The 27,016-nt window shown below is 32.5% G+C and overlaps 1 protein-coding gene across 1 annotated transcript in view; it reads right to left on the bottom strand.

Moving 5' to 3' along the window:
• Nucleotides 1-8,523: 8,523 nt before the first annotated feature.
• The window catches only part of SNX2 (sorting nexin 2), a 52,170-nt gene continuing 33,677 nt past the window's right edge, over nucleotides 8,524-27,016 (bottom strand). Inside the window, exons 8-15 of the mRNA XM_019728009.2 lie at nucleotides 21,359-21,434; nucleotides 20,259-20,372; nucleotides 19,912-20,005; nucleotides 18,167-18,372; nucleotides 12,334-12,477; nucleotides 11,052-11,132; nucleotides 10,862-10,933; nucleotides 8,524-9,048 (exon numbers count right to left, since the gene is read on the bottom strand). Of these exons, the coding sequence (XP_019583568.2) occupies nucleotides 8,998-9,048; nucleotides 10,862-10,933; nucleotides 11,052-11,132; nucleotides 12,334-12,477; nucleotides 18,167-18,372; nucleotides 19,912-20,005; nucleotides 20,259-20,372; nucleotides 21,359-21,434 (838 nt within the window). The 3' untranslated portion in view covers nucleotides 8,524-8,997. The remainder of the gene's footprint in view (nucleotides 9,049-10,861; nucleotides 10,934-11,051; nucleotides 11,133-12,333; nucleotides 12,478-18,166; nucleotides 18,373-19,911; nucleotides 20,006-20,258; nucleotides 20,373-21,358; nucleotides 21,435-27,016) is intronic.

Raw genomic sequence — 27,016 nt, forward strand, 5'->3', positions numbered from 1 at the left:
TACAGCAAATCCTTATGAGATTTCAGAACACTGGGGATAACAGATGATGTATAGTCTTGTGGGGACGGCAGGGGAGGCGGGGGACAGCTCATATACAAAAGATCAGAAAACAGAATGGCTTTGGAAATCTCATCAGCAATGCTGGAAGCCAGAAGACAATGGAGGAATGTCTTCAGAATTCTAGAGAAAATGATTTTCAATATATGCCCAGTTAAATTATTTATCATGGGTTAAGGTAAAAGAGTGTCAAAAGTATCGTTTCTGTGTATCCATTTTCAGGAACCTACTCTGAATATCCACAAAAAAATGAGGGATTAGAGGAAAACGGGGGATAGAGAACAAGAAACACAATCCAGGAGTTGTAGCTCCTGGTCTGTAAAAAGAACTTTCTGGATCACCACTGTCCACCAGGCATAAAAAGGTAACCAACCAGTCCAGACAAGAGCAACCTAACGCAAGAGGCAGACATTCTGAGGGCTGTTTGCATATTGCTTTCTGCCATATCTTTTTAACCTAAGACACTCCTGGAGAATATACCACACCAACACAAGAGAATAAACCAGAAAAAGAGGAAGGCATGAGGCCCAGGATATAGGGAATAAATCCCAATAGAAAGGTAAAGGCAGTTCCAAAGTTGAGAGCAATGGTAATCCAAGGATCAGAGTACAACAGGCACAGAGAGAAAACAAGTCCAGAGAGAGGGCCCTAAGGAAAACAGTTGGGATGGCTAGGCTACCTGATGTAAGTGGGCTTGTGGTAAAATTTACCAAGAGACTATAGGAAAACACGGGGCAAATTAGCAATAGATTTTTTTTTTAAATAAAGAAAACTCAAGGCATGTTTTACCTCAGGGAGGAAAAAATAGGGAAGTCTGAAAAGCCGTCATGACCAAGAGGAACAGAAGGAGACTAAAAGTAGTGTGGTATACTGGATGGCATCTCGGAACAGAAAAAGGACATTAGGTAAAAACTAAGGAGATGTGAGTATAGACTCCAGTAGTAATAGTGCATCAATATTGGTTCATTAATTATAATAAATGTATTATGCTAATGTAAGATGTTAATAAGGTGCAGAATGTATGGGAACTATGTATGTATTAACTTCACAATTTCTCGGTAAATCTAATACTGTTCTAAAAGTAGTTTATTTTCTTTTTAAAGAAAGAATCTTGATTATATTTACTCAATTTTCAGCGGTGAACAATATTTGTGTAGGCATAATAATGCAAATACCGAATCCTAATTTAACCAAAAATTGTAACGTTACTGCATTAGAAGGTGGGGGGACATGAGTGTGTGAAGCAGATGGCAGAGAAAGAGAACTCTCATTTACCATAAAAAAATGTTAAGTAGATAATGTCTAAAATTGATGATTCAAAGGATAACAGTATATGCATTTTATTTAGAAATGTAAAGGTATATAAATGGCAGAAGACAGAGGTTATCTTTGAGGAAAAGGACTGAGGAAACTGGGAATCACTGTTTTTTGTTATTTAGCCTTTCTGATAAGAGTTTAGTTTTCAATATGTGCATGTATTAATTTGATGAAATAAATATTAAAACTCTGAAGTTGATTTTTACTTATTCACAAGCAAATCTTTCAATACTTTGGTAAATCAAAAGGTAAATTTAGAGGATCCACAGCTATTTAAGGCTCCACTAAAGAGCCCTAAATAGCTGTTTGCCACATTAAAGGTATTTTTTTTTAAGTGCCAATACACTAAAAATGTCATTTTTGAAACTTAGGTTTCCTCCTTTGACCACTCCTTTCTCCTCTCCAATTCCCTATCAGAAAATCTATTCTTTCACTTCATAACCACACCTACACCCCAATTAGTGCCTGTCGCCTCTCTTGCCTTCATCTCACTAGTCTTTTCAATTCTTGTTTCAAAATCCCTCTCCCTTTGACTTTGTCTCACATCCAGCCATAATCACTAATCCTGAATGAACCCAGCAATGTTTTAGGTCCTGCTTTCCTATGGATGAAAAAACGTGTATTTGGTTGGCTTACGTAAATTCATGATTTCCAAATGCGTCTGCAAGTCAGTACTCATTCATCAAGACGCCTCTTACTCATCTGTTTCTGTTTTCCAAACATGTACCATTCTTCTTTGCCCTCCAATTTTCTTTGGCTTTCCTGCTGACATCACTCCCTAATGATGGCTTAATTTTCTATTTCACCAAGAAAATAAAAGCATTCAGGCTTTATTTCCAAATATACCTATCCTTTCCTTCCTTTTTGTTCAGAGGAAGAAAACATCCCAACTTCTTTCTGGGGCTTTTTCCATCTACCTGACTTCCTCACCCCGATTCATCCCTTAGACGTTAGTGTTACCCAGGATTTTGTCCTCAGTAGGCTGATTTCATTCTATTTGTTCTCTGAAGATGTCTCCTTAACAATCATGGTTTTAAGGGATGGAGCCTATTTGCATTTCCAAGTTGATGCTGCAGTATCTAGTCCTGACTTCTGTTTTCATACATTTTCATACTGGATGTCCAAAGGTACCTCAGAAACAACATGCCTCTATGAACATCTTTCCCCAAACCTTCACCTGTTAGATACTATCTCAATTAATCAGAGCAGCAATATGCTAAGTCATCAAAGTCAGAAAACTGGGCATCATCCTAGACCTCTTTCTGGTCCTTCCCTGATACCCAGTCCATGCTTTAGTGCCTGACACATAGTAGAAACTGAACAAATATTTATTGGAATGAATGAAATTTACCCATTTTTATTTCCACTTCCCGACTCTCTCCTTGCCTACTTCCACTGCAGTGGTCAGGCCCTCACCATCACTGGCTGGGTGACTGCAACTTTATCAATTGTCATGCTCTTAATTCTCCATGTTTTTTCTTCATTAGTACTTCCCTTAGCCTACAACACATTCAAGATTCTTACATGTGTTTGTGTGTACAAATAAACTTCTTTCCCTAAGCAATTGCCACATTTCTATCTTCCTGTCCCCAGGCCTCTTTAAAGGTCTCTAGCTCGTTTCCTGACAAGACTCGTTAACTAGAGGATCTTTGTAGTGGGGGTATGTTGGCTGAATAGCAACTGATTTTGTCTGCAAGCACTCCTCCCTCCCCTCCAGCTCGAATTCTCCGCCCAGGGCTCCAAAAGCAGATCTCAGAGGCAAAGTGTTCGGAGAGGGAACCGTTCTGGTAAGCCCACTTAGAACGTAGTCAAGCATACACCCAGTTTCGAAGAAGCCCTAACTGCTGGTGAAATAAACTCCAAGTAGTACTTTGTTCAGACTGAGATATTAAGTATTTAGTTAACACTGCATACATAATAGCTAACATGTATTAAGTAAGCACTTGCTATTGCTGAGAAATTCACAACAATTATATCAAGCTCAGAAAGTTACTATTTTACAGATCAGGCAAGTAAATTTTAGAGAAACATAACTTGTTCAGAGTGGATGATGTAGATTTTCAGCCAGGGTTTAAACTGGCAGGCTAGATACATAACTGTATCCTTACTCACTCAGCCCTCCGGGCTGTACCACACCAGGTTCTATAAGACATCACAGGACATAGTCATTCCCTAAGAAGCATACAGACCAGTCAGGCTGTAAGACGAGACAACTATAATGCAAGATAAACATCAGAAAATACAATCTGAAAGGTGCAAAGGGTTACTAGAGTCCTACTGAGAGCAAGAGAGATTCCTGACTTCCGTCTAATTAGGAGACTAAAACAGGTACATGGGAAGATGTGGACTTAAAAGTTTAAAGAATGGATAGGATTTAAACAATTGCTGGTAAATACGAGGAAAAGGTAACTTTAGACAAGGTAACATCGACAACAGCATTGAGCCAGGAAGGCATACACCACGCTCACAAATCGGGCATCATATGATTAAAGCAGAAGGTGGGTGAAAGTAAGGGGGTAAGACAAGTAGTGGTTTGAGACAAGATTCTGGATCATTTGGACTTTATCGGAATTCTACAGGGATCTAGTGAAACTTTTCGCACATAGTATTACAAGGAGTTCTTCTTTAGGAAGATGATTTTAGCAGCAGGTTGTAGGACTGGCAGAGTAAGGACACTGAAAGAATGTGTATTTCATAGGAGACTTAAGATAGTTCTTTCTGGTACATGGTCACCAGCTCTTGACCCGGGGAGAGAAAAAGAAGAAATGAGAAGGGAATAGATTTCAGAAACAGAAGCAACTCAAGTTTGTCTTGGCAAAATAATACCTAAGCAACGTAACTGAAAACAAGCATATCGCTTTATGTTTCAGTTATTAGAGGCTGGCAAATACTTTTAACTGAAATTTAGAAACTAGGTTAGGTTGATAAGCCTACTGTCATGAATGTACACATACATTTATGTACACATACAAATACATACACACTTATATATAGTAAGAACGTTTAAAATAAAGATCTAGGAAATAACATACGTTAAAATCAAGGTAACTCGAGACTTGACTATAGAAGCAATAAGAAGGCAATTTATTATTTAGTTTTATTAAATTTTGTCTGATTTTAGATTAAACAGTTACATATATATAAATTTAAAATAGAACCTTTTTTTTTCTCAAAGTACTCCCTTAAAGCAGTTTATCCCATTAACTGGCTTTAATAAAAATATAATTTTCTGTATATTAACAAGTGGGCAGCTTCACCTTAATTGGCTTTAATTACAGAGTTTCCATTTCACCCAGTTAAGAAAAATACTTAAAATTACTCATTCTTTAGAGAAATGAATGTGACAAGGGAAAGGAAGATGAGCATTTTTACTTCATATGCATTAAAAGATTAGACAGCAAGACACAACTTTCCTATTTTGAAAAATCTTCTATTCTTAGCCACTTCTGAAGCAACAGTTCAAAGAAATTAATTCTCTGTATCCCAAAGGACTTCCTAGAATTATATATATATTAATGATTAGACCAGGAATCTTGAAAAGCTTCCCAATACATTTTCAAGGAAGAATGTTCACAGTTTACACAGATTTAAGAGGTAAAATCAGTTCTATCATAAGGATTTAAGCTCTGGATCTGCTTATCCGTAAAATAAGGAGGAGGTTCTACTAGAGAGATTCTAAGTCTCCTTCTGGCAATATAGCACTACAATTTATCCATAGCAGATACTGAGTATCCGCTATTTGCAATGCACTGTTATAAAGTCACAAATTGTATCTGCCCTCGAGAGCAACACCTACTAGTCCTTTTTATTTAGCTTTGAAAACTTCCCCGAATTTGGAATAGTCAATAACAAACTAGCTGTTGAACTTACTTTCCATTTCCACATACGAAACCTGTGTTGCCCAATACCACAGAAACTAGCCACGTATGACAACTGATTGCTTAAATGGTGGTGGCTCGTCTAAATAGAGATGTGATGAAAGCGTAAAATACATCCGATAATACAAAAAGCAGAATGTAAAATAACAATCATTTTTAATATATTGGATTACATGTTACAATATTTTAGAGCTACTGGGTTAAATATTAACTTTACGTTTTACTCTTTAAAAAAACTTGGCTCTAGAAAATTAAAATTATACATGTGGCTCCCATTATACCATGTTTTCCCGAAAGTAAGACCTAGCTGGACAATCAGGTCTAATGCGTCTTTTGGAGCAAAAATTAATATAAGACCCGGTCTTATTTTACTATAAGACCGGGTTAATATAATAATATAATGTAATATATAATACTGGGTCTTATATTAATATTTGTTGCTCCAAAAGACGCATTAGAGCTGAATGTCCGGCTAGGTCTTATTTTCGGAGAAACACGGTACTTCTATTGATCTAAACTCTAAGGACATCATCCACAGATCACCATATCTTTTCATGGCCCTGATTACAAAGACAGAGTAATCAACAATTACTCACATCACTCTTATAATTCCCTTTATCTTGTTATTTGTGTGTCTAGCCAACCATCTACCTTTCTTATTATTTGAAACCATATCCTTCACTGTGAAGGTTAGGAATTATACTTATTTGTGGATTTTGGATAAGGAACGGGATTATGATTCTATTCAGTCTTTTTTTCAATACTTCGAAAGAGAGACTGTCACACACAGAGATAGCATAACATACACATTTCCTGACTACAGAATATTACTATGGAAATACCTCCAAAGTTCCCAACCCATGACTGCTCTTCCTTTTCACAGGTTTATCTTCCTTCCTCATTACCAGTGACCTCCCTTCCTTTAAAACAGGATGATGTTTGCTCAGCCTATCTGTAGTCACTGTCATTGAGTTTCTGCTGTCTCCTGGACTCGTTAATCACGTGACTATCCATGCAGGGAGCCACAAGAAAAGTGAAATAGCCATTTAGCCTTATAACTAGTCACATGCTGTATTTAAGACAGAAAAATAGAAGTCTTTATAATTCCCTTTGACAACAAGAAACATTTTTTAAGGGAATATAATGTTCCTTCTCTACTCATCTGACTTTCTTCCTTTAAAGAAACCTGCTTTCAAAGAGGCTTATTTATTTTATATTTAAAGAAACATTTATGAAATAATTTGTACAAGGAACTTGTAAAACTTTACTAGAGCTGGATAATAAAAATGTTTAAATAATAGCAACAATGAAGCAAGGGTGTATATATATGTATAAAACAAGCCAAATAGTTGAAAATAGCTCATCAAAAATACAAGCAAGAAAACTTACTATTTTATGTCTTAGAAATACTTTTACATACTCTTTCTCTAGCTTTGTTTTACTTTATTAATAGGATGTTTGATTATAATTTGATTTTCTAATAGAACAGTATTTATAATGAAGTCTGGTATTTTAAAGTAGAAAGGCACTTCAGAAATCAGTTTTATACTTATGTTTAACTGATGAGATTTAAGTGATATGCCCAAAGTCATATACCTACTAAGGGACAAAAGGCAAGACTGAACACACGTATGTTGACCCTAAGTTCAGTTTGTTTCACTGTATTCTGTACTATGCTGCCTTAGTCCTTTTTTATCTGATTAAAGATAAAAAAATTTTTAATTCAGATCTATATAACTAAAAAATTGTTATCAGCACTACTAATGCTTTTGTTGTATGTATTTACAATGAAAGTATTTTAGTAATATGAATAGATGTGAAGATTGATGGGTGGAGACTGGCAGATGCTGAAGAAATTAAATCCTGTGAAAATGTTGATAGGTATCAGAGGCTCATATAATTTACTTGAAATTTCCAATAGAGTCTTTATCTTTTAGTAAAGGTTAAGGGGAATGAAATCTGGACTGGAGACTGGGTCTGTTACTGTCTTTAGCTTGAGCAAGACTGAAAATATTTATTATTTTATTTGGAAGTACTAAATGTTCTAATGTTCTAACTACTGTGGAATGAAAGATTTGGGCTTAAATAAGTTATTATCCTATATATAAACAGTATCTTTGGAAATAATTATGGCTATAATACTAGGATATCATTGTAGTGAAACTATTCCCAGTAAGCCTGTATTTTGCTCAATATTAATGGGTAAGCAAGATAATGCCTGATACACATTACCATGAGTTACTTGTTTCTCAAATGTGTCTAAGTTATCCCCAATAGAAGCAACAATAGAAGGCTGTACTATTTCTGCTTCAGTTTCTTCTTCTTAAGAGAGCAAACATTATTTTGCATTTTCTAAGATTTTGTTTTCCGGTTTTTTATTATTAACCGATTATGTGTCAGGTACTCTTCTGGGTTCTAGGACTATGAGTAATACATACAGTAGGTTGAAAATTTCAACCAAAATAAGTGGTGGACACAAACATACCCGAGGGCACCTGATATATTCATTGTATCCAGTAAACTGCTAGAGAGGACTCAGTTACACATAGCATATCTTACTCCTCTGGGAGATTTAGTTGTTAAGCTTGAGAAGTGAGGTATCTTCAAGAATACATCTTAAAAAATGAAAATAATGCCAGTCACAACTTAAACTTTCGCCAGTATCAAGAATTAGATAATAGCTATCAAAACAGGATACAGAACAGGTGAGAATGTTGCCAAAAATAAATTTCACTTTTCTTCAAATTTGTTTTGTCATCCTTGATTATTCATCAAATCATGGGGTATTTTAGCTTGCTACCGTTTTTTTGTCAATTATGACCACAGATGATCTACCTTAAGTTTAAAATGAAAAAAAGCAAGAAATAAATATATGAAAAGTCTTGAAATTTAAAGATAATAGATGACCAAAATTCACAAGACTTGAACAGAATCATATAAATACATTTTTTTCCTAATTCTTAAATTGGACACGTATAATGGGGATGAATAAAAACAAAGACAATTATTCTCTCCTTTACTCAAGACAAGGGCATTCCCTAGAGTTGGATCAAGAGATAAATGTTCTTTGGTCTGTGATGATTTCATAAGAAAACTTAAGCTTAATTTAATTATTTAATGACGAAAAGAGTTCAGTTTTTTTCTGTCAATTAAAACAAGTAATGTATCATAGCATCACCTATATACATCTAGAAGAAAAAGTTTCTTCCTGTTAAAAATGCTTTTAAAAGATCCCTAATGTTTACATACCCAAATAATTTGTTACTAATACTTCACAAGGAATATCATTTTATTACTGTAATCACAAAATCATAATTTCTGTACAGGAATGTATAACTGAACATTAATCAATGCATTGATAATTCACTTCATAGAGGGTGAACACACTACAGAACACACTGTAAAGAAAAAAAACACTGTAAAATTTTCTGGCCTTGCAGTGCACTTTTTTAGTGCAAGTATTTAAGACACAATAGTGTTCAATTCAGCAAAGTATTGCAGAATGTCATGCCACAGTCCACTTAATTCAAAGGAGGTCAGGACATGCAGCTTGTAATAAAATGTCACAATGTGTGTAGGTGTGTGGTGTGTGCGTGTGTGTGTGGTGTGTGTGTGTGTGTGTATACCCCACATGTAATTCATAAAATATATAGTGGTTTATTTAAATGGTTTTAAATGATTTCACTGTGGAATTCAGCATAACTGTAACAAATATCCAAGATCTTCTTAACAGGAAGTAATCTTGCTAGGCAATGGCTTTGGCTTCAGGTAGGAATGCCTCCCAGTATTTTATCAGCTGTGAATGATAAAAATATTATTACTCTTTTGTCATTTATATACATATAACCTACAAAGCATTAAAAAAAATCTATCCAAATAGTTAACAGTGATTTACATTTACTAAAGTCTGGTTCTTAAAAGAATCATTTTAATCCTCTTATCTGAAGTTTGTCAATTCAATTCATGTATAAATTATTTAAATTAATTACACCTGGCTAATTTGTTTTTGATGTAAACAATATGATTTTTAAAATACCCAAAAACTTAAGATTTTTTTGATGTATGCAAATCTGTATATAGAAACAGATTATTAGTGTAAATTAGATTACCTTAAATAGTAAAACTGCAATGAGCTTTTCCAATATAAAGTGATACATCTCCTAATTCAGAGGATAGTCACATTTTATGTTATTGCTAACCAAACAGAATGAGAAAAAAGGAGAAAGAAAAGAAAATATTGGGCAAGAAAGGGAAAAGAGACTGGAAAGACTTAGTTGCCAGTCTTTCCTGGGTAGGTCAGAGAACAGATTGAAGTGTAAACTAAAGTTATGTTTATAACAATTTCTTTAAAAACAAGTTTATACAAGTTATCGTATTTTTTAAAATACTACTTTATGAACTAAGTATTTAAAATAATAATTAAATATAACTTGAAGATACAATGTCACCATCTAACACAAAAAATTATGTAGACAAGTTTATACTCCACATATTTTAAAACTGGTGTAAGAAATCCTTCGATTCAAGACATTAAATAATTTGATTACTCAAATTTATATTAAAATAGAAAAAAACTCAATTTTTGTTATAGACTTTTATTTAACATAACATGAAAACCATTGTCTTCTACTTGTGGCACATACCATATTTTGCCATGTATAATGTGCTTCCGTTTTTGGCCCAAACTTTCAGGGAAAAAAATCTTTCGTTTTAAATTTTTAATTCAAATTTTTATTTGTTTACATTCAGGTACTTGTTTTTGTATTATAAAGGAATTTTAGCATTTATTTTTTAACATACTATGGTACAAGAAATTTTATGTAACAAATAATTACAAAACATAAGAACAGATAACAAGGCACGAGAAATTTTATGTACTAGTAACAAATTTACAACATTTATACATCATAGAAGACCAAGAACTCTTTGTCGCTGCAAGTCTGTGATAAGTTCAACAAAACCAATGATCATATTCCAGATTATTTTGCATACAGATATCATTATTGAGTTTTAGAGTTACACTTTTAACTCATAAGCATAAATAAAAGCATTAAAAACATTTACGTAGACAGGAATTAGTACTACCCATGTATATAATGCACATCCTTATTTTTCCCTCACAAAATTGGGCAAAACTTGCACATTATACACCTCAAAATACAGTAATCACCAACAACCCCACATCACATCAAAATCAAACCAATATTTAAAAAATCTTAAAAATTTATTTTTAGTTTAAGTTCTGTCTTTTATGGAACAGAAGAACTTACTGTAAGAATTACTCAAACAGGTTTTGATCAATAGGGAAATAAAACTTGGAAGACAGGGAAAGGGAAAAATCCAGTACATTTCTCATATGCTAAAATTGGGAAAAGTTTATCTTGCCAAGTGTTTTGAAAGAGTAGAGGCAAAAGGATCTGAGAGTTCCCAATTCCTTTAGCTATCATCTTTAAACTTTGCTGCTATTGGTTTTCTCTATTTCACGTCTTATGACTCCTTAAGTTTAAAAGCTCATTTCATTAATTATCATCTTTAAAATGAAAAAGTATACCAAAAATAAATTCGGGAAAAAGCGTGTAAGTTGTAAATTATAAAACAAATTAGCTTACCTGCTGTTGTGTTTGTACTAATGATTCTAAGTACTTAATAATAACAGTCTTAAAATCTTTAACTCGTTCTTTCTGTTAAAATACAATACATGAGAAAAAATCCATTAGTACAAAACTAAATTTGGTATTACCACAAAAATAGCAAAATGTGACTACATTGTTTAGAAAAACATGAACTTATTATACTTGCCTCAAATCTTCCCACTTCTTTTCGAATTGTTTTAGAGATCTGTTCAAAATCTCTTTCTCCTTGTTGTACTTTTGCCTCCCACTATTAAAAACAAAAATACACTAATTTTTTATTCTTGTCTGAAAAAAATTACAGAACCAGCTATCATAACCATTCATTTAATGTAATGCCTGAAAACCCTGCGAAAGCTCAATATTGACAAAGCCTAAGTTAGCATCAAACTTGTATCTAACCTTCTAGTAGTAGAGATGCAATGTCAGCTTAATTTCCATTAATATTTCATTGTCAGATTTACTCTAGATTAGGATATTCTAGTACTTAATGAACTACAATCTCCATCACTTAATTAACTATAAGACAGATGAAATGATTTTGAGTATAAAACTCACTATCAAACAATTTAGCAATGTTAGACTATAATTTTCATTTATTCTTTATATTGTTATTTCAAAATATATCAAGTACATTCTGTTAATTTCAAGATTACATGTTCATCACAATTTATGTGCCCATGGAAATACTTTAAATTAGGAAAACAGTATGACAAACATTTAAAAAACATTTTTGTAATGGTAAAATGTGCAGATTTAAAAAAAAAGTAGGTGAATTATGGTCTACTGAAGACCTATTGGTAAACATTAAATTCAGTACAAAAACAACAAAATGTGATTAGTGACCAATACAACAGCTAAAATAAAATAACTGAAGACTTAAGTTATGAAATGATATTTTCCCACTATGTAACCAAAATACTGGTACATACTCTGCAAAGAGCAGGTACATTTACTTTTAGTAATATAAAGGTTGTCCTACCTCTTCAATTTCCTTATTGAAGCATGGCAAAAGAAGTGTATAAATTATAATAAACTTATACAAATTTACTAAAATATCATATATAATATATATGGGGGATAATGTTGCCTGGACAACTAAATGTGGGACAGGTCTACCTCTAGAACTATTTTTAGACACAAAATAAGTAATTATCTGAAATCAAATTAGTCATCTCAAAAGAAATGTATAATTATTAATTAAATGTAAATTTAAATCTTTTCCTTGCATGCTTCTTTATCCATTCCATAATCATGTGAAAGTAATGAAGGGCTCTGGATATTTTAATGAAGATCAAAATGTTAAAGTAATTCTAACACATTTCACAAAATTATGGAAAAATAGCTACGTGTTAAATGGCTCAGAAAAAAATTTATGAAAAGTTATGCATATATGAATGACTCATGGAAATTTTGAGTAAAGAGATAAATAAAGCATTTTGATTAATCACCTCTCTTATTTCATTTTTAGCTTGCTGTATTTTATCTGGTTTGTTAGCAAGCATCATTTTTGCCTCAGTTTCACGTTTTTTGAGCAAAGTAATTTGAGCATCTTCCCATTTCTGCCAGCACTTCATTCGATGGTCAAACACACCCTATAAGTGAATGACATAATGCTATTAAATGACAGTTAACACTGAAATACTTTCATAATACTAGAAGTGCTGTAATACTGAAAACAATAAAACCCAATATTTGAATTCTATTCTAGAATATTTACATAATGAAAATAAACATGCCAATATCAAAGAAAATAAATTTCTATATTCTTTTGCTTAAAAACAAAAATCCCGGTGATTGGATGAAATATAAGAGCTCAAAATTAAACAAACAAACAAAAAAACCCAAAGAAAAACTATACACAAAATCCATTTCACTAGGTTTTAGGGTTTTAAATGTGGCGTACAGTATGATTTCTAACAGTTTTATGTTTTCAAGAAAGATTTCTTCAATAGGAAAATGCTGGTGTCATATTTACATTGGAAATTTTCCTACTAAATAATATCAAAAGTAACTAAGTGTTGGAAACATGCCAGAAATTGAAAAAAGAAAATGAGAAAAACCCGTAAGAAAACAGGGAGTAAAAATGTGATAAATTACCAAAAGCAAATAAAAGGCAAAGCAATTAAAAAGGGTATAACAAAACAAAACAGAGATAGTCCTACACAAGATGAAAAGAGTAAATGAATATACATATATATCTAGTATGCAGAACTAAATGAAGAAACAGACAAAAGACTAACAGAACAAGTCAACCAAGTCTACCATTTCTTTTCAAGGGATTTGGCAGAGCAAGACCAAGTTGAGTGGAGGAAAGAAATGAAATATGGACGTAAGAGACTAATTAGAAGTCTCATGAAAAAAACTAATGGATAGGATGAGAGAATACAATAATAATCCCTTCTCTAGCTTGATGTTGGGGATATATTCATATTATTTTAGTATTTACTAATTGAACAAATGAAGCAAGTATTAATAAACTAGATAAACCAGAAAGCATTAAATCAGTTATTTTCATTGACTTCAAATAAAGAGGGTTTTGGATAAAGAAACAATAAATAAACACGTTCTCATAGGGACCTGCTGAAGAGGAAAGTATGTAAATAGCGTACTTAACAAATGTAGGCTTTAGAACAAATCAAAGTTGGATTCAAATACTAGCTTTGTAGTATATGATCTCGGGTAAATTCATTTAATTTTCATAAGTCATAGTCCTCCCAAATACAAAAGGGGGAAAATGAGTTCTGTATTTGTGGATTAGAAAATAAAAAGTATGTAGCACAGTGACTTAACCTAGTGGATGCTTAGTAATTAGAAGGTACTACTATGAATTACTTCTAAATAACATACACAAATAAATGTAGTTGATTGGCTCAACATTTCTACTAAAAGTACAAATAGTAATAACTTAGTAATATGAAAAAATTAATTGGATTGCAATTATATCATATAGCATATTTTAAAAATGTGGGCAAGAACATTAAAAACTGCAAATCAACCAGAAACCAAAGTATTTTTTCCCAGAGTTCTTATTTTATTTTATTTTATTTATTTATTTATTTATTTTTACTTTGCTAGATTTAATTTGTCATCTCATATCATTTCTCTTCTCACGTTAGTAAGTCCATCTTACTATCCCTTTTGTCTGCTTTCTTATATTTAGGAGACCACATTTTCCTTAAAATACTTATTATGAATTAATTTTGCTTCAGCCAAATTAATTTTGGCCAAAATTTAAAAAGTAGTAAATCTAACACAGATTCAGAAAAAGTCACTATCATTTAAAACAAACAATTCTTGTCCCTTACCCCCTATGCACACACAAACACAAAACCAAAAAGTAATTCAAGATTTTAGGCTTAGCCTTTCTTTAGGGGAACAGGGTCATATCAGCTCTTCATTTATAAATTCCTCTGTTCAATAACAATTTGATTACTTAAAATATGTACCAGTACAGAGCAAAAGCTAACCAAAATGCCCTTTAATTACAGTATTTGCTTAAAATTTTAATATGTATCCACTGGTATTTTTAGTGATATACTAGTTTAAACTAATTTGGTCCCTGAACAATTTATTATCTCATAATACTCCAGAACCATCCCTGTGGTATAAACATGGGAGCTATGGTAAAGGTTAAATTACTACAGTCAGGTCATTTTATTTTATTTTTCCTTATTTATTTTTTTAAAAGGAATTTTTTTTTTAATTGGGGAGGGGAATGAGGACTTTATTGGGGAACAATGTATACTTCCAGGACTCTTTCCAAGTCAAGTTGTCCTTTCAATCTTGGTTGTGGAGGGCACAGCTCAGCTCCAGGTCCAGTTGCCATTGTTAGTTGCAGGGGGCGCAGCCCACCACCCCTTGCAGGAGTTAAACCAGCAACCTTGTGGGTGAGAGCCCACTGGCCCATGTGGGAATCGAAGCGGTAGCCTTCAGCGTTAGGAGCACGGAGCTCCAACCACCTGAGCCACTGGGCAAGCCCCAAGTCAGGTCATTTTAGGAAAAAAAAAATTAATCTTAACTCTGTAAGAATTAACTTTTTCTCCATTTGTTTTCCTACCCTTGTGATACTAGAAAATAAAATAAGAACCAGAACCATACTTGATCTTCTAAAAATGCTATCTTAAAAATCAATGAAATCATAACAGTGTTTGCCTTTGTACGTCAAGATAATCCATTCTCGTGGAACCAGCCTTTTCTACGAGAGAGAGAGATTTACAATGACAATCCACTTTGGATCTCCATCCCCTGCTGATTTATGGTACACATTTACATGCAAGCTGGTCTAGGCTAGACAAGGCTGCAGCTGTGGTGCAGTTTTCCTGGCTTAGAAAATCGGACACTGGAATTTTAATTTAATTAATACCATATTCTAATTCTGTGCATCTGAAAGTAGAATGCTGCCCAGGTTCCTGGAATCCTGAAAGGATGCTGATTACATACAGCCAAACAATGAAGCTTCAAAAATCCTTGGGGGAACCCATCGATTGTTTTTTTTTTTTTTAATATTTGATGTATTTTATAAACGTGGACTCCCTGTAAGACTTCTTAATGAAAAGTTTTAGTGCTAAAAACATTGGAAAGCATTACCGTCAATCCCCGACCCTACTCTAGTGGTTCACAGAAGGCCAATACATGAGAACACAGGCAACGAATTTCCCGGATATAAGACCAGGCCTAGGCCATATTTTGAATGGGTAAAAATTATCTCTCTGTAGGGCCCCAATATCTGATGTTCTTAGCTTCCCATTTTGGCTCTATACTTTAATTTCCAAAGTACTCCTAGTTTCAAAATTAATATCAGAGAAGTAATCTTAACACTGATAAACAAAAGGCTAAGGAGTATTAAACAAGTATTAAAAACAAGTAAGATAAAACAAAATAAAACTGGACAAAGGACATGATATAGTTCATTAAAGACAAATGCAATGGCTTATCATTTGTAAAGATGCTTAAATTCACACTAACTAAAAAAATTAAAACATATACAAAAAAAATACCTTCATCAGTGGGTGGAAGAAGGAACGCATATGTTGATGGGAGTACAAAGAAGCATAACCTCTTTGAGCAGTAGTAATATGGCAATATTTACTGAAACTCATATACCCTATAGCCAAGCAATTCTACTTATAGGAATTTTATGCCCAAAGAGTTATTATCAAAATATTTAATATTTAAAATTGAACTGGTTCAAAGTACAACAATATGCTATATGGAATATTATGCAACCAGTAAAAAAAATGTTACATGCTGATAGACCTCTCTAAAATGGAGTGGGTGAAAAAAGCAAGTCAAGAACAGCACATACAGTATGTTCCTTTTTGAAGGAAGGAAGAGATTGAAGGGGAGAGAGAGAATTAGCTCCATATATGCTGGGGGGTGCTAAAAAAATGTATACACATGACTTATATTCATCTTTTGTGATCGGTATATATTATTACAATTTTAATACAGTTTTTTCCTTTCTTAAAATGTATATACATTTTTTTGGCCATATATATTTCTGTAAAATAAAAACACATTAGAATCTAACAGCATTTGACTGAGGGAAGAGAGACTAGAGATCTTAGGTAGAAAATAATTACGTGCTTGTATTACTTTTAAAAATATAAATGAATTAGTTTTAAATAAAAAACCAAAAATAAAAACCATAAAAATCACCTGTTACCCTATTCCATAATTTCTCAACTCCTTTGTGCACGGTTGACCTGAGCTAGGTTTCAGGAAAAAATCAACGTGAAAGAGCTTAATTTACCTCAAGTGTAACTTGACCATAGCTCTTTAACAATGAATTAGTCAATGAATCACTAATTCAGTATTTCTCAGTGTGTTGCACATATGTAAAAATATATTAAATGGAAAGTGATTCCTGTTCATATGAATTTGGAAGTCTCTAGATCAAAGTTAAATGGTTTATTTTTACTCCTAGACAGTTCTAAGCTTTTTACACGCACTCTGCATATACGAGAGGGATATTGTATACATTATCTTCCAAACTCAGTTGACTGTGGTAGGTGTCAGTGTTCTGTAGAACACATTCTGGGAAATATGAATATAACAGTAATTTCACAGAAAAATAAAAATACAGCAAAATTTAGGCTGTATGAGGAAAGCTGTTTTTTTGAGGGATCAACATTCATTTACACAGACAGGCCATCACTGCCAGGGAGGGAGTCTTTTCCCAGGTTAGCTCTTTGTAGCAGGTACCCCTTTTCACAGACACTGCCCAGCTTCCCTTTTCAGACCCACAGGTTTTTTGAAGGTTTTGTTTTATTTATTTATTTATTTTACAACAGCTGTCATGTTACTGGGAACTCTGAAATTGAGGTAAGTGAAAGATAGAAAGGAACCATTATCTGTAAACTACATTTATGTATATCACAAGTTACCTGTATATAAAATGAAGTATACTCTTATAACTGCTATCTATATTAACATATTTAAATAACTGAAAAGAAAAATTAACCACCAGGAATATAAAGAGTAACATCTAAGAGTAAATACAAGCAAACTTGGTAATTTTATCAAATCTAAGATTCCCAGTTCCCCTCACCCTATGATAACTGATGTTCATAACAATAATTCAAAAACAAGATCTTAACGTGTCTTCTGAAACATAAGACAGAAAAAAAAAGTATCATTCAGTTAAGTTTAATTGTCTGAACATTGGAGATATCTGTAGAATATTAATTTTCACTACTGAACTGGATAACTTTTCCAACTATTTAGAAATTGAAGAATGTTCATCCTTGGATCATTACCATTAGATAACACCATTTATTATTTAATCCAGTCCCATCCCATCTATAAATACATGGTGACTGCACATTTTGGAATATACACAGAATGTTTGCAGTCAAAATTCATGCTAAAGTCACCATTAAACACATTCAAACAACAATTAGTTCTGGTTTTGTCCTGTTTCTTGTTATAGCTTTACTAATGACAATAAAATCCAGTGGGTGGTTTCAGTTCATGCTAGAATGAACAAACAAATGCTACCAGTTAGTTGTAAACTTGTATATATAAATACAAGTAAATGTGTTTTGTCTTATTTGGCATTCCTCACACGTCTTAAAGATATCAGTTTTGCTTACTGTGTTGTCCATGTCATAGGAGGAAAAATGTAAAGCTATTAATAATTATCTTGAAGCCACTTTAGATGCACTAGTTATAGTATGGAATTTACACACTTAAATACATATCTAATAGGAAACCAAATTCTTCTACAAGCAAACCACTGAACTGAGAAGAATTCAAGGAAGATTGCAAAATAAGGCTTACTTTCACTGCAGCAATAAGACGAATGTAGTCACTAAGCAGTTCTGAAAACATATAAAAGTCAGCAAAAGCTTGTTCTTGATGTAACTGGTCTATCTTCTCCTCAACCTCTGCAAGCTGAGACAAAGCTCTAGATAAAGCAGTATGATCCTCAGAATTACCTAACATGGCAGCACTTTTAGCAAAGGCAGCAGTGTTGGCTGAAAGTTCTGAAATAGAAAAGTATTCACTTTTAATGTTCACTAGTAAAGTTGTAAAATATTGCATTGATTCTTTTACCTTCTCTCTAAACTTTATCTATTCACAAATTACTCAAATAATATTTTTAATTAACAGAAAACAACCAGTCATTAAAATGTCTTGCAAATAAATGCCAACTGCTCAAAGTTCTAGTTCTACTGAAAGTTAAGAAGAACCTCTGCCTATATTCCCAGAAGATGAACTATATTTAGTAATTTAATACAATAATCTGCATCCCCCTTAACTCTTTCACTGTGTTAACTGATTTCGAGTTTTTTTTAAAAAATGTGTCAGAAAGCCACAAAAAACAAAAAGTTGATATTTTGACTATTTTATGCATTTAATAATGACAATTTGAGCTGCTCTGTATATAAATGACATTATTTTTATGTATAAAAATTTCAGACATATTCATTTGGATATATCCGACTGATGTGGCAAAAGGGTTAAAGTGCTTATTCTATTTCTAAAAGAAAGGAAGGAAGGGAGAGAGGAAGAAAGAAAGGAAGGAAGGAAACAAGAAAGAAAAAGAAATATATTTTTAATATGGAAAGCGTTGGAACATTTACAATTGATTTAAACTACTTGGCCTTTAAACATTTATTTGTCTTTGAAAACAAGTCTTTAATTTTAAGAGAATATTATTTAGCTAAAAGGAAGAAAGCAAGGTAAAATTGTACATACAATTCACATAAATCTTAATTTTTCTTTGTATGCAACAATGCTTAATGAAATATTAAGAAGTTCTAAAAAGATGTTTGAACATGATCAGTTTAGATACATCAAATAAAGAAAAATAGATGCTCATGGGCTGGATACTGTCAATGACACAATTGTGTTGCCTGGAATTCCTGTTGCTCTGCATCATGTAAAGTGCTCTAAAAGAAACTTACAGCCCATTCCCTCAGAGATACAACCCACACTGTTACAAACTACTTTTAATAATAAATGTATTAGTAGATTTCTTTAAGTATTTTATTGAAATGTATTGCTCTTACTGCGCATACTGAATTACTTAACTATTTTAGAAATCTCATTATTAAAAGCCTTTTTTACAAATAAAACAAAACCAAAAAAAACAAAACAACAAAAAACACTCGATATTTAAATATTCAAAAATGAAGAAAATACTTCTTCAGGTACAAAACAAATATTTTAAAGAAAAATTTCAAACATCAACTTTTGAATCTCATATTTATTATAATCAAAATTACTAAGACACATTCACGCATTAAATTGTAAATATGTTTAACCAAGAGTTAATCAAGTAAGTAAGCTTAATGCAAAATTCAAAATATATTTTTATAAGATCAGGATTTTTCTATTTATAAATGAGAAATTAGATTAAAATAGAACAAAAATAAATTAAACACAGTTGAAATAGAAAACATTCTCTTACACTGTTTCTCCCTTCTGTAATAACTTCAAATTACTCATTTTGATAAATTTAAATAAAAGGTTTGAATTAACCCATGGTGTTAAATACATAAATAACAAGGCACACAGACCTTTTCTATGACAGACCAAGGCTTCAACACTGGCATGAAGTTTCCTAAGTTGCTGATCCAGATTTTCAAATTGCTGCTGCTTTTCTTCAAACCACTAAGAAAAAAATGAAAAATGGAGCTAATTTAGCCAGAACAAACCACTGTAAATTAGGTTACCAATAGCAAGCTACACTCCTTGTTCTAAAGCAACAAATTAACCATGTATAACCATGGTGGTGAACTGACGTGGCTGAGAACTAAACTCAATAAGCAAATTAATATCCTATTTTCTACTTGTAAAGCTTTAAAATGCAATTGTTGGGCTCATTAATTCATCTCATTATTCAAGTCGAAAAATCAGCTCTTACTGCATCCGATTCATTCATCTTGATTGTCATTTTGTTGACAGCGTCCGCAGCCTTGTTCACCATCCTCAATATTCCTGCTCCACTCAGAGCCTGTGTATTAACTGCTCTAGGCAGCTGGAATTGAATGACAAATAAGGGCAAACAAACCGGTTAAAAGCCTGAAGGTTTAACTGGGCACAAAAGGGACTGTCTCCCCCCACACCACAAAAAAAAAAAAAAAAAAAAAAGGAAAAAGAAAGGAGGTTGTATTTTCTTCATTCTCATACATTTCAATAGTAAGATCTAATTTCTCAAACACACTACTTGTACAATCTCAAAGGAAAACTTAAAAAATAGACTTTCCATTTGTTTTTCTTCTGCACGTTTACATTTAGATGGAACAACAGTCTGTTTGTCAAAATATGTTAAGAAATTTCCAAGTACCTTAACACTGGCCACCTGTTTGATAGCAGAAATAAACTTTATAAGGAGAGAAGCAGAAACTCTTGAGAAAAAAAATCTATGTTCAGTTAGGACTGTGTGATTTTGATTTTTAAAAAATTCTGGGATGCAAATAAATTTTTAAAAGATTTCAAATGGTAGCAATTAGAATGCTAAAGTGCTTAAGAGCCCAAAATGTGCCAAACATCTTGAATATAAAGACAGCATGGTTTTATAATTTAAGCTCTTTTGAGTCACAAATTTGCATTTCAAAATCTTAACAGGAACATTACAATGTAGACACACATACATTCAACTATCTCTAAAATGAGTTCTAAATAATCTGATTTCAACATGCTGCGTAAGGAACAATTTAGGGCACTCAGAATTAGATTCCATAAGTCCATTTTTTAAAAATCTGGTTTTAAATTTTCAAGAAAGGGACTGATCATCCTATAACTATCAATGCAAAGAAGGTATTTTGCTAGTACTTTTGTTAAGTAATTAAAGCACTATTGGTAAGCAAAAAAAAAAAACACGAAAAAAAACACACATTGCTTTACTCCATCTGTTAATCCAATTAATTACTGAGCATCTCTATTCTTATGTAAATTATTACACTGAAAAATATAAATACCGAGAACACTTATAAACAAAAATTTAAATTAGAAATAACATACCTCTGAACTTTCCAAGAACTGCCTTAAGTCAGGATCCTGAAGTAAAGTTGGATGCTTCACTGTTCTCTGAAGATACCTAGGTTTAATAATAAAATTGTTCCTTTAGTTATCGGTAACATCATATTTTAAATCCTATTTTCAACTGATTAAAAACTAGGTAAAAAGATTTCCTCAGTCTGCCTCCTATCATATCAGTCTGCCTTTAATTATTTAGAATCTTAACAGCAATGTAATGATTAAAAATTTTTGTTCATCTTTTGAAAATTCATATTTATGTATAAAGAGACATGGCAGGGGATGAGAGTGGAACTGGAGAGAGGTTAAATAACTTACCAAACTTCTCATTGCAAAGTATAAAAGAGTATACGAGTTTGTCAAATAATTTTATTTTTGGGTGGAGTTAATATGTTCCCCACTTATTACTTCCGAGTCCCAAGAAACTTATCACTATACACCGGGGGTGCCAAAAAAAATGTAGTATATAGTGGATACTGGTCAACATTGCTCAAGCAGTAGATCATCGTAATCAGAAGTGTCTGGACACTGATGGTAACCTCTTTGAGCACCTCCTGTAATTGCAGAAGTCAAATGTGACTTGTATTCGTCTTTTGTTATTGGTATATATTGAGTATTACAATTTTAATAGTTTTTTTCCTTGCTTAAAGTGTGTATACAATTTTTTGGCACTATATATATGTATATAAAATAGTTATTATCTATAATAGTTATTATATATATGTTATTATATATACATATGTATATATGTATATGTAGAGGGTGCCCAAAAAATGTATCCATATTTTAAGAAAGGAAAAATCTGTATTAAAATTGTAATACTCAATATATACCGATAACAAGAGATGAATACAAATCATGTATATACATTTTTTTGGCACCCAGTATATAAATATTCCAACTATATTTTTATTACTATTATATATTACCAAAATGGAGAACAGCCTACCAGTTTTTTTCCTTGTCAGATTTTAAATTATCAAATCAGTTCTGGTCCTTATTTGGCAAGGACTATATTTTCTTCAATATTTCTATTTTTAAAATTTTGCAATTTTTGATAAATGTCTTCCTTATGTGACACCACATCAAATAAAAATGAAAAGTAAAGAGAAACACCATTATTAAATCACTACTGGCCCAACTTCAGTCATTCTCCTTACTAGAAAAGCCCACATTTCCCTGTCATCCATAATAAATTACCAATCATTCTTTCATAAAAAGAAAAAGGTCCATTATTGATCTTATTTACCTAATCCCATTTTTTAAAAAACTGCTCTTTCCCCAGATTAAAGATTACATGAATATTTCAATTATATTTCACCTCAGTTAATATATCTTTATTCTAATTTCTGCAGAATAAACGTGGTCAGTAATTGCTTTTACCTTTTTACAAGTTTATAAAATATGCCTAAAATAAAGTTTCTGTAAAAAAAGTCATAACCTTCTCTACAGTCAAATTCGACCCATTGGTTAAAATGACTATTTTATCACGTATTTTTGTATTTTTAAATCGAATACATACCATATTAAACTTGATTTGAAATCATTAGCTCACAAAAGAAGTCATTACAATAGAGTATTTAAAAGATATGTGCAATACAATCTACACTGTGGTTTAAAATAATATTTGCTGCCTATATTATGATGTTAAAAAAGAGATGCAGCAGGACCACTTATCCAGTAAATTCAAGAAATGTTGGTCTTTTCCCAGCGGAATTTTACTTACTATTAGGTAAGTTATTTAGTTGTTTAGACTGCTTACTGCTTACAGCAGTTTGCATACGTTGGTCACCTGAGTGCACACAACAGCTGGTAAATAGCAAGCACTCAGACATTTGTGAAAACGAACAAGCAAGAAAGAAGACAAAACATTAACAGTACACAACCTTTAAGAAACGTTCCAATATTTCAAAACTAAATGGAAATACCCAATACTACTTATATTGTAAAATAGCTTTCCCAAGTGACTTCATATTCCTCTCATCAAGATTAATAATGAACAGCAGCATATCTGGTGCTGTGAGAAGTCCTGCAGGAAATAAACCTGGTTTCCCTTTGTTAAACCCTATGTTAACAAAACTCAACTAACTAACTCTTCCTTTTTCAACCCTCCCACATACTAGCATTCTGAGGAATCAATTTTGGAAAATGATAGTCTAGAGGATTACATGGAACTAACCATTAAAACAACTAACCATTAAAAACAAAAATATTAAACTTACGTAATGTTAAAAATTAAGAACAGAAACATAAATTGAATTTTAAAATTAATACTGGTAAATATACATCAATTCAGAATTAAAGTGAGATAGGGTTGTAAATATATAAAGGAAGGATACAGAAGAAAAAGAAGAAAAGAATATAGGAAGAACACATGAAAAGAGGCATCGAAAGAAAAAGGAACATTGAAGGAAGACAGAAAGACTCAATGAAATTAATGAAAAGTAAGTATTAGACTCAACAAGAGGGGGTCAGTAGTTCTTCAGATTCGTTCTAGGAAAAGGTTACTGATAAATTTACAAGAATCACTTAGGGCTTTAAAGTTCCCATTCACTTACCAAAAACAAAACAAAATGAAGCAAGTTATACAAAATGTTTGATTTCTACAAAGTTAAAAATATTTCCTTGCTTGAAACTCAAATACACATACTAATAATGAGAATAAAAAAGGCAAAAGGAAACTGGTTCTTTGATGACATACAGTTGTTCCTTCAACAAATATCTGAGCATTTTATATATATATGTGATTATTCTGAATACTCAGAATATATCAGTGAACAAGATCCCTTCCCTAGGGAAACCTGCATTTTAGTAAGAGAAGACAGACAATAAACTATCAATGTAATACACATAAATTATGTAGTATGCGACAAGGTGGCAAATGCTGTGGATAAAAGAAAGGACCGAACAGTAAATGGGATCAAGTGTGTGAGGTATGGTTAGTGGCAATTTAAATAGGTTTGAATAAAGCCAATGATCAGAATAGGTTTCACAGGAAAGGTGATATTTCAACATTTGAACTTGAAAGAGGTATGGGAATTAGTCATACAGATACCTGGGAACAAAAGCTTTCTAGGCAGTGGCAGCAGCCAGTAAAAAAACCCTAAGGTGGAAAACTGCCTGGGATCTGTGAGGGGCAGGTAGCAAGGTGGTCAGTGTGGCCTAGAGCAGTGATCAAGGAGGACATGAGATGGAACAGGGAACAGAGTGAACAATGCATGTCATATTAGGTTTTGTAGGCCATTAGAGACTCTGGCTTTTATTGAGTGAAATGGGGGGAGGGCGATATGATCTGACTTATGTTTTAAAAGGATAGCTATATTAAAAAACAGTAGAGGTGCAAGGACGGAACCAGGGAGACAAATTAAGAGCCTGTTAAAGTTAATTTAGGCATTTGGACTAGTAGAAGACTTGAGAAATGGTTGTATTCCAGATGCTAGACAGAAGCAATAGGATTTTCTGATGAATTAGATAATCCTAAACATCTGCCTACCTCCAAGCTTCCTGATATTGAAAGAGTGGATTAATAAATCTACACTACGTTTAGGCCTTTCCAGTTTGGTGTTTAGGTACTTAGAATGAATACATTCCTAACTGACACACTTACATCTTAAAGAAGAAAGAACTGAGGTTAAATAACTTGTCCAAGGTCACAAGAGAGTGGAGTGCATAGTGGAGTGCAGGCTTCAACAAAGAAAGGATTCTAAGTCTACACACTGTATTGTGGTACTCTGTATTTCTCAGTTCATATTTGCAGAAGTGCATCCTTACCTATAAAATAAACTCAATACGCTATCAAGGTAAGATGTGAAGCACTCTCAAAACAATCAAGCGAGCAATCTTAGAGACACTCTTAATAGAAGTAGTTTCTGCGTAATTTACAAGTGTGGCACAAGGAAGTACTTAACCACTCCTTTTCTCTTCCTATAATATCAGATGTTTATCCTTCCTTTCAAGAGAGTCATCTGGATTCTCTAAGTTGAACAAACAAATAAATATGTAAATAAATATCATAGTATATACAAAGAAAAGTACTTCCCTGACTCACCGGATTCAATGAGGTTGGGTATTCCACAGATATGTCTGTTCTAATGTTTAAATTTGAAGAAATGCCATGGAAAAATCACTTTAGAAAAATCATTCCAGTTCCTTTGTTTTTATACCTTTACACCTGTATTTTCCTTAGTCATGTTTTCTAATGCAAAACGAACTTTTCCCTCAGTACACGTTTTCTTTTTTTTTCCACTACTGCAGTATTCCACTAAAACAGTGTTTAACAAGTAACATTTACCAGTAAAGAAACTGTCTTCACACATACACTAGGTTAGGTTTCAGTATTTCCTTAAAACTCTCCCTAGTGTTTCATACTGCATGAAGGTGTGGTAAGTACTATGCACTGCATTCAAGTTACAAGAAAGGTAAATGCAGAATCAAATTATATGTGCTTGGTACAATAAATCTTCATTAAGTTCCTTATCAAACATGCCATCTGAAATATTTCAACTTTACTCTTAGAAAAATAGGACTTGAAAGGTTTCTCAAAGGGTCATGGTTCCACTTTCAGGAAGGACTAAGTGAAATTAAGGCAGAGCATTATCTACCTTTATTCTTAAAAATATTCAGTCTATGACCTCTTTCACACAGAATCAATTCTAATGCCTAACCTAAATTTCTCTCGATGCAATTTAAATCCTTTTCCTGAGTAATTGCTGATTCTCACAGACATAATCTCATCTTTAAGTCTTCTCTAATACAAGATTTTAAACTATGTATCTTTTAGCTTTTCTTACTGCAAACTGTTGAAACCTGACTTTACTGTGGCATTTTCTGAAAATTAAAACAATTTAGTACTAAAATCCAGAAATATGTTGCCTTAAAAAAAGTTTTAAAAAATAATTTGTACCCTGGAGATATATATATATTACTCACTAAAATCTGTCCTACCCACCCCAACCACTGATTTTAAGCAGAAATAGAAAATAAAACAAAGAATAAGCACATTTAATTAAACAAAATTCAATGAAAATAACAAACAAAAAAACCCTATAAAATTAGAAAATGTTTTAACTTTAGGTAAACATTACTTATGTTCCAACTTATGTTCTAAAAGTTGGGCTTTAGGAGAGTTTCAAATTGTTCTCACATTTTCAGCATAGCGAGGAAAGAATAAATGTTAAAATTCTGGGAATGGGAATGCTCCCATCCATCCATTCCACTTTTAGTAGGCCACAAGGAAGACAAGACTTAAGCTACAGGAAGTGTGTTAAGTCAAGCACTCTAAAGGAAGGTAGAACATATATGTCAGCCTTTAAAGGTACAATCAACTCAAGCAATCACTAATACCGTATTTTGCCATGTATAATGCCTACTTTTTTGCCCAAATTTGTGAGGGAAAAATGAGGATGCGCATTTTACATGGGTAGTACTAATTCCGTATCTATATAAACGTTTTTAATTATTTTATTCATGCTTATGAGTTAAAAGTGTAACTCTAGAAATCAATAATGATATTCATATTCAAAATAATACCCTGGAACACAATAATCAGTTTTGCTGAACTTACGAGGAACTTGCAACAATGAACAGTTCTTGGTCTTTTATGATGCAGAAATATCATAAATTTGCTTTTGGTACATAAAATTT

This window comes from Rhinolophus sinicus, linkage group LG03, assembly GCF_036562045.2.
Source record: "Rhinolophus sinicus isolate RSC01 linkage group LG03, ASM3656204v1, whole genome shotgun sequence".
In the NCBI taxonomy this organism is placed as follows: Eukaryota; Metazoa; Chordata; class Mammalia; order Chiroptera; family Rhinolophidae; genus Rhinolophus; species Rhinolophus sinicus.